Source organism: Triticum urartu, chromosome 6A (genome assembly GCF_056163025.1).
Source record: "Triticum urartu cultivar PI428250 chromosome 6A, HENAU_Tu73, whole genome shotgun sequence".
Taxonomy (NCBI): domain Eukaryota; kingdom Viridiplantae; phylum Streptophyta; class Magnoliopsida; order Poales; family Poaceae; genus Triticum; species Triticum urartu.
The window spans coordinates 157511863-157520111 of NC_141878.1; the positions used below are offsets into that span (position 1 = coordinate 157511863).

General features: G+C 44.1%; 2 protein-coding genes across 3 annotated transcripts; one reads left to right on the forward strand and one right to left on the reverse strand.

The window, feature by feature from the left end:
- The first annotated feature begins 1509 nt into the window (after positions 1 to 1509).
- On the forward strand, positions 1510 to 3699 carry LOC125517488 (Single hybrid motif superfamily protein). Its single transcript, XM_048682694.2, has 4 exons — positions 1510 to 1752; positions 2816 to 2904; positions 3023 to 3193; positions 3292 to 3699. Exons 1-4 carry the CDS (start codon positions 1665 to 1667, stop codon positions 3418 to 3420), a joined length of 477 nt encoding a protein of 158 aa, XP_048538651.1. The 5' UTR covers positions 1510 to 1664; the 3' UTR covers positions 3421 to 3699.
- A 458-nt stretch (positions 3700 to 4157) lies between these two features.
- SCI1 (splicing regulatory glutamine/lysine-rich-like protein) lies at positions 4158 to 7704 on the reverse strand. Of its 2 annotated transcripts, none has more exons than XM_048682693.2 (4): positions 7550 to 7704; positions 7298 to 7438; positions 5492 to 5556; positions 4158 to 4663 (listed from the first exon to the last, which is right to left on the reverse strand). In XM_048682693.2, exons 1-4 carry the CDS (start codon positions 7599 to 7601, stop codon positions 4433 to 4435), a joined length of 489 nt encoding a protein of 162 aa, XP_048538650.1. In that variant the 5' UTR covers positions 7602 to 7704; the 3' UTR covers positions 4158 to 4432. The 2 variants fall into 2 exon arrangements, with proteins under 2 accessions (XP_048538650.1, XP_048538649.1); XM_048682692.2 differs by having other exon boundaries at positions 4158 to 4678.
- Between the last annotated feature and the right edge of the window lie 545 nt (positions 7705 to 8249).

Consider the following 8249-nt stretch of genomic DNA (forward strand, 5'->3'; position numbering starts at 1 on the left):
TTTCATGTTTGTGGAGAGTTTGAATCCCTTGCTGCGAACACCGTGCGTCCTGATCAGGAGTTGAGAGGCCAAGATCCCCTCACCAACTGCTGCTGCTGCTGCTGCTGCCTGCAGCGCCGCTGTTTGTTCGTTTGTCCGCATCGGCCACCAACCGCCGCCCATGGCAAAGTCTGATCGGAGTCAGAGAGCATGTTGCGCCTTGGTGATTGTTTACGCATAACGATGCCCCAACCAACCGCAGCCAAACCCATCGACCATCAACCATCGCGAAAAAGCTAAGAACCCACACCCCGTGATTGCACGTCGAGTGGTGGCAAGAATCTTTCCGTGGCCCCAATGCTCCATAGTGATTTGGTGAACGCATTATCAGCGATCAATAATACTCCTACGTCCTATAATATGACTACAATATAAAACGTTTTTGCAATCCAACATAACTTGCAGAAACGTCTTAGTCTTACATGATACGAGTAGAACGAAGGGATTAATTAATTAAGCAACCCATTGCGCATGGGGACAGGGCTTTATGGTAAGCTCCTGCTGTAATATGAGAAATCATCTAGTAGTTGTAGTGGTTAGGCACTAAGTAAGCATCTGTTATGGTCATGTGTTTTTCACCCCATACGAGTTGATTTTTTTATAAAGAAAATATATTAATATCACGAAGACACTAATTACATCCAGTCTCTGCACCAGCAAGATATCAAAAGACATAAAAAATGCACACAACCAAAAAAATAAAATAAAAATAGAGAAATATAAAAACAAAGACCCCGTAGTAATGAAACACTCGCAACAGCAACACTCTAACCACCACCAAAGACAACACCTAAACTGCAGAAGAGATTCTTCAAAAGCGACGCCTCCAAAAAGGAAACAATGCATAAGCGTTGTCGTCGCCCGATCAAGCATCTTGAGTTTTCACTCTGAAGAGAGCCCGAAATTCCAAAAACAATGCCTTCGCAAGACCATTGCCAGGTACAACCAACGAAGGCAAAGACCTTGGGCTTTCATCCTAGAGATCACGGCTCGGTACTCGAGAAGCACCCCAAAACTGTTGTCCACCTATGTTGATGCCCCCTCCTTCCGAGGCTGCCGCTGCAAGTCCTCAACACTCGACACACAAGAAAAAACCTGTGTCGCTATTCTTCAACGGAATCAAAACTCCTCGCCGCCATTAATTCTCCGATCGCAGCCATCATGACTTTCTTCACCACCTCAACGCCATGGAAATCCATACTTAGATATGATATTTGCGCAAACTTATTCCAATGTTTTTGCTGTTTTCATCTTCTAAAATCCCTCCGGAGAACTGATGAATTTTTAAATTTCAGCTTGCCCTACATTCCAATAAATTAAGTTTTTTGTAGATGAACTAATTTTTTTAGTGATCCAAGAAATTGAGGCAAATCAGTTCATTCTCCAAACAAAAGTGCAAGGACGAAAAGGCCCAGGAGGGCCCAGAGACCTACCACGAAAATCATTTTCGCAACTCTCGGAGCGCACCACCACCAACTTCTTCTGCGCAAAAGGAGAGAAATAGAGAAACCACCACCAAACCCCAAGAGCGAGCTCCGTGCGCGAGAGAGAGAAAGAGAGAGAGAGAAACAGAGGAGGCGGCGCCGAGCGAGCGCGATCCCCTCCTCCTCCCCCGTCGCGTGATCATGGCCATGGCCGCCTCCAGATCGCTCTGGGCCTCCCGCGCCGCCTCCTACCTCAAGATCTCCGCCTTCCCCAGGGCCTTCTCCACCGGTAAGCACGCCTTCCCCTCTCCCTCCCCGCGGCCACCTTTGCGCCCGTGCCCGCCTGCCCGTTTCACGCGCGCGTTTCGTGTCTCGCGCCGCGCCTGTCCCTGGATCGCAGTTCGTTGGCGCTAGAACGGCGCGATCTTCGTCCTCCGCGTCCCGCTAATATTTGGGCGGTAGGATTTGTCGTTGGCCGATCCGTTTTACCAGTTCTTACTGGTGATTTCGGCAGCGACCCTGTTCACGCGTCGGAGATGTTTGCAGAATGGGGTGTAATGCCGCCGAGTTTATTCTGGTTATTTTGATCCTTTGCCGGTGGCAGGTTTCATCTTCTCTGCGAAAAGGATCTTTCCTGCCGCTCTGCTTTTGCCTGATTAGGTTAGGTGGGAAAGTTCATCGTTTCTGACTTGGATTTGTAGTCGTGTACTCCCTCTGCAAAGAAATATATGATCGTTTAGATCACCAATCTAAACGATCTTATATTTCTTTGCATAGGGAGTGCCAATTTTAGTACGGTGATGGTTCTTGAGGTTCAGTGATAGCCGTAGGTCGGTCGGTAGGCTGATGTCGTCGCAGAAGGCGCAACCCGGTTTTTATTTTGTTGATGCGATGTTTTTTCTTTTGATGGCATGATGTGATGTTTGTTTGATGCATTTGAAAACTATATAGTGTGAAAGTTGATGAAATACATGCAAAATGGTTTGGGACCCCATGATTTAGTCAAAAGTTTTTGCGATAGGCTCCCAAAAGCTATTTGGAGAAAATGCGGCCGCATTGGGACCTACAACCTACAAGAGTTTGTTGACGCACAATCATATGCAATAGTGTGAAGCAGAGAAACTGATGAAATGATCCCAAGAAAAAGTTCTTTACATTAGCAGGCATCTGTGTTCTGTGCATATTTCAGGGTGGACAATAAATTGTAGTGGTTATGAGGGAATTACTGCATTAGTTGGAGTGGCTTTGGAACTCTTTATATGCACATTGTTAAACTGCATTTCTGATTAATGCCATTTCAATGTGTAGTACACGTTATTAACACGCATCTTTCTGGTGTTGCCCTTTTCCAGTGCTGAAGGATCTGAAGTATGCTGAAACCCATGAATGGGTAAAGGTTGATGGTGATTCCGCAACCGTTGGGATTACAGACCATGCCCAGGTTCATATGTCATGTGTTAGATCTGTCATATGTTAGATCATTGGATGCTTCACTCGATGCATATAAGCAGCCTTTCAGCATGTTATATGCCATAATGGAGCTGTTTTTTGGCTTTCAGGACCATTTGGGTGATGTTGTATATGTGGAGCTGCCAGAAGTTGGCGCTTCTGTATCTCAGGGAACAAACTTTGGTGCTGTTGAAAGTGTGAAGGCAACCAGTGACATCAACTCGCCGGTGTCTGGAGAGGTCATTGCAGTGAATGACGAACTACTAGAGAAACCAGCATTGGTAAGTTTCAGCTTAGCCTGATACTTGACGAGGAAATCTGTTGGTGCGGATTGAAGTGTCGTATGACCTGTATGCTGGCTGTTTTTTTTATAACACAGGTCAATGGAGATCCATATGAGGGCGGCTGGATCATCAAGGTCAAGGTCAGCGATGCAGGTGAGCTCAACTCACTGATGGACGACAAGAAGTACTCAAAATTCTGCGAGGAAGAGGACAGCAAGCATTAAGCATGGTGGATTCTGAAAGAGAATCTGCGCTTCGACACTCATAGGTGTTTGTCATGTGCTGTTGGGCACTTTGTACCACCTGCTTTCTCAGCCCAGAAAGGATCAAAACATGGAATAAATGGCATTTGCCTACCCTACAAGGGCTTGCGAGATCCGAAATCTGTATATCACTCGAGTTCCTTTTTCTTGTTGCCATGGTTTCATCTCTGATTTAAGCTCTGTTCTGATTAGTTGGTATTCAAATTCTAAATGCATACGTACTGATGATGCTACATAATATTCTCCTGGTGCCCGTGTGCTCTATATTTGTGGACCGCAGTATCAGTTTACATGCTGCCAGAACGGTGATGATTCAGTTTACATGCTGCCAGAGCGGCGATTGATTCAGTTTACATGCTGCCAGAGCGGCGATGATTCAGTTTACATGCTGCCAGAGCGGCGATGATGGTATATACGGCAAATTAATTCATAACAGTGGCAAAGTCTTGAAAATCTTACAAGCAGCAACGGAAAAGGCATTATAGTTCTGCAGTTACAGCCATAAACTGTTCAGATTGGGCAAACAAGCATAAAACGGTCGGTAGCACTAACAGCTAGTGTAAACATTCGGCCGCAGCTAAAGGGTCAAACTCTTATTTGATGATCCAGGCACTTATTAAACTTGCAACATATGAACGTGATGAAGAATCAAGAGGGATAAATCATCGGTACTTTAGCAGAAAACCCAGCATAAAAGATCATCAGAAAATGGACAATGTCGTGGTGGGGCTAATCACATGAATACCAGCTCTTTTGCATATAGGATACAGCAACAAATTTGCTAGAATTTTTTCATTAAACGTCAGCAACAGAACTAACATCAATGCTAAACACCGCGACAGGTTTAGATCAGAAACCTATGAAAATCTAAAAGATGGAACAAGTGGTACAAGCATTTGGTATGGCAGTTTCGTCAAGAAACCGAACCACCGCAAGGGACCCGAACTGCGAGCCACGAACAAGACGAGCCTTCTCATGCCTTCTTGATGTTCCAGTTGTGCGCTGATCGGGGCCCAGTGGTGATGCCCTCGTAGTAATGTGATGGCAGCTTTCCCTTGTTCCATTGCTTCACAAACTTGAGGAAGATATCACGGGCAGACTCTGAAGAAAGGTCGGAGAAATATTTGCCCTTCTCTTCCTTCAACCAGGTTGCAAACTCATTGTTCTTTGCAAAGTAGTCGTCCTTGGATATTTCTTTGATGTCCTGTTTTAGCGATGGCTGAAAATGAGAGGCATCAGGACATGTACCTAACCTAACTGGTGCATTCAAATACATCTGGTGCAGCTTCTTTCTTAACAACCCACTACAATTTTTTGCTGAATTACACTAAAACTCAAGAGATAGATGAGATGCAACTAACATTATACTCTAGGTACACAAACTACGGTCCTCGAGATCCCTTCAGGGATGTACATACTACAACCCTTTCATTGCGGGAATAAACATTGCAGGGAATAAGGCAATAACTGTTAAAAAAATTAAAGCACCTAAATTTCAATCACTGTTTTAATTCAATGGCAATAATATATCTTGTGCTGCTATTTAGCCTAAAGATGCAAAACACACCGGCAAGTTTCTATGGAACCCCATTGTCCAGGACAATACAGCAAACTTGCATGTTACTTGTGACAATTGTAGAAATTTGAAATATCTTAGCCTGAAACATATGCCTGGAAAGGGGCAGGTTCAGGTCTAAGAATGCTTCAAAGACGCCTTAAAAACATGGTTTGGACATTTTTGCCAGGTAAGTTGCATGCATATATTGCTTCGAAGATAATTAGCTTATTTAAACCTACTAGATGTCTTTTCGAATGGTTTTGCCCAGCCATATTTGTTCAACCCTACTTCATGTGGCTCTATTTAGGGCCATTGTCCGTCCTATTATCAGACCTTTGCAAAAGCTCAAGCTTCTACATCAATTCATCTTCAAGAAAAGTGCTATTGAAGAGCTAAAAGGCTCAGAACTCTATTTAATCATACACAAACTACTGTGGTTGATACTCTGAGAAAACAACCATCTAGAGAACTCACAACATCCTTGTCTTTTCGCTTGCTCTTATCCTTCTCCTTGGAACGCCTCTCCTTCGAATCCCTCTCTGTCAAGACAAAGACAGAGTCATGTACACATCATCATCAAAGGAATCTAGCTCTATACTTAAATGATCACAATCAAACAAATGAATCTAGAACTTGCTATTGAAATTGGTGGAGAAGAATACAGATACAAATACAGTTCATGATATTTTTGGTTTGGCAGGTCGGTTATCATGCGATGATTGATCACACTAACCTCATGTTGTTCGGTTTGTTCTTAAGACATTTTGGAACTTACGGCCTAAAGATTTTTTTGTGAAAAGTGGTCGGGATTGGTTGTTCTGTCTCCTGCCCAAGTAGATGATCAGATACACAGCTAAGATTTATTCCTCCTATGGAGAGCATGGTATCTCAGGAATGTATTATTTTCAGTGATGGTAAGCCGACTATTTCGGCTTCTATTCTTTCTCTATGAAATTACGTCGCTTCCTTGGACTGCCATAGCGCTCCTTCCTATAGTAATCCGAAAGGTAAATCTCCTATCCACCACCATTGTTTGCCTGAGCAATGGGTCAATAATCAATCACTTGATGAGGTCAGGACCTCATCTTCATTTGGTTGGGCAAAAGTAAAAGTTGATGCGAGTATTGATTTGGTTGGTGCTTGTGCTAGTATCGGTGCAATTGTTAGAAATCATACATCCACGTACAACTGAATCTACCACTATAGGTAAATGCTGAAGATCAGACAAAAATATGCATAATTAAGTGTGATGCCGAAGGCATCCTCAATATTTCTATTCCTGCTGTTACAACTGAGGATTTGTTTGCTTGGCACTATGAAAAGAGTAGCATTTTCTCAGTTCATGGTGTGTATAAGCTTGGTTTACATCATCACTCGTTCCATAATCCCAGGGTCAAGCCAGTAGTCATTTGGATGGAAATACAGAAGTCTGGTAGTCTATCTGGAGCGCCCTTGCCCCCCTAAAACTCAATGTTTTTGCTCGGAAACTTACTACTGAAAGCCTTGTTGTGCAGGAAAATTGGTGGAGAAGAATATGGATACAAACCCAACTTGCAATATTTGTGGTTTGGCAGGTGAGGACGGTTATCCTGCGGCTACTGATCACACTAAACCTCATGCTGTTCAGTTTGCACTTAAGACCATGTGGAATCTACAGCCTGAAGAAAATCTAGCGACAAATGGTCCGGATTGGTTCCTTTATGTCCTACCCAAGTGGATGGTCAAAATCAGATTCACAGCTAAGATTTTATATTCCTCCTATGGAGAGAATGGCGTCTCAGGAATGATATTATTCGATGATGGCAAGCCGACTATTTCAGCTTCAACCCTTTCTCTACAAAATTATGTTGCTTCCTCGGGCTGCCTAGGCGCTCTTCTTCCTATAATAATCCAAAAGGTGAAATCCCTATTCACCACCATTGCCTGCCTTAGCAGAGGGCCAACAATCAATCAATATATAAATGTCGATGCTAGTTTTGATTTGGTTGGTGCTTTTGCTAGTATCGGTGCAATTGTTAGATATCATACAGGTGTGGAAATACTTCCGGCTCTGGAGACGGAGCACTGAAGAGGCCGAGTTGATCATGGTCTAAAGTTGGGTATAGTCCTCCCTTCTCAGAGGTGAAGCTTGTGAAGATTGAAGGTCACTTAATGTATTGCCCATTCTCTAGCTCAGTTTAAGATATCGCACAACCGCACAGGGAACCAAGCTAAGGATGATTTCACTCAATTAGAGGGACAGGAAAAATGCAGGCCCTAGGAGCAAAACAAGAACCCTACCTTTGTCTTTGCCCCTGTCGCCGTGCTTCTTCTTCCTCCTCCGCCTCTCCTCCTCCTCGTCGCTGCCCCTGCCGTCTCGGCCGCTCCTCCTGCTCTCCTTCTTGTCCCGCCTCTTCTTCCGCTCCCTCTCCTCTTCCTCCCCTGGGCCGGCGAATCGACAGGCAGAGCAAGGAGAGGAATCAGCACCGCGCGGAAAGAGAGGAACGGGCTCGGGTCGACTGGAGCGAGAAGAAATTGGATAGTTTTAGATACCTGAGGAGGGGGAAGAGCGGCGCTTCCTCGACTTGCCCTCGCCGCCGCCCATCGTGGTCGCCGCCGGCGTCTCCTCGGCACAGAACAGAACACACACCGCCTTTCGCCCCCTCCTGTCTCGCAACTTGGGGGTTGAGGAGAGAAGCCTCGTGTTGGGCCCAGAGAAATATTAGGCCTATGTATTCAAGCCCGCTCGTTACATTACATTTCGGCCCAGTAGATACTGTGATCTTCTCCATTAAGTTCAACTCAATCTCCCCTAAAAAAAGTTCAACTCAATCCATTTCCTCAAAATTCCCTAAAGAAATCCATTTCCTAAAAAAAATCAAAATTCTCCTCCACATGTTTTTTTTAAATTCTGGCGCTATAGCTTCCATACTAGATTGTATGTACTTAATTTTTTTTTGTATAAAGTTGGTCAAATTGAAAGAAGTTTGACTTGGGACAAATATAGAATTTCAAATATTTTTGAAACGGAGGGAGTACCTAACAGTCTGCTTTCGAAAGAAGTTTGACTTGGTACAAATATAGAATTTCAAATATTTTTGAAACGGAGGGAGTACCTAACAGTCTGCTTTTGTCTATCCTGCCATACACATCCATTTTTCCTACAACACTATATACATCCGATCATACTGAACAAGAAGAGAGACCTTGTCATCAAACCCAAGATTTTTAGGGGTTTGGGTGTGCACAATTT

Bases quoted from the DNA above. Each gene is read 5' to 3' on its own strand.
- LOC125517488 (XM_048682694.2), top strand. From the start codon at position 1,665: ATGGCCATGGCCGCCTCCAGATCGCTCTGGGCCTCCCGCGCCGCCTCC. The intron at 1,753-2,815 runs GTAAGCACGCCT...GCCCTTTTCCAG, and splicing joins CCCCAGGGCCTTCTCCACCG to TGCTGAAGGATCTGAAGTAT. The intron at 2,905-3,022 runs GTTCATATGTCA...TTTGGCTTTCAG, and splicing joins GGATTACAGACCATGCCCAG to GACCATTTGGGTGATGTTGT.
- SCI1 (XM_048682692.2), bottom strand. From the start codon at position 7,601: ATGGGCGGCGGCGAGGGCAAGTCGAGGAAGCGCCGCTCTTCCCCCTCC. The intron at 7,439-7,549 runs GTATCTAAAACT...TCGCCGGCCCAG, and splicing joins CCGCTCTTCCCCCTCCTCAG to GGGAGGAAGAGGAGAGGGAG. The intron at 4,679-5,491 runs GTGAGTTCTCTA...TCTCATTTTCAG, and splicing joins AGCGAAAAGACAAGGATGTT to CCATCGCTAAAACAGGACAT.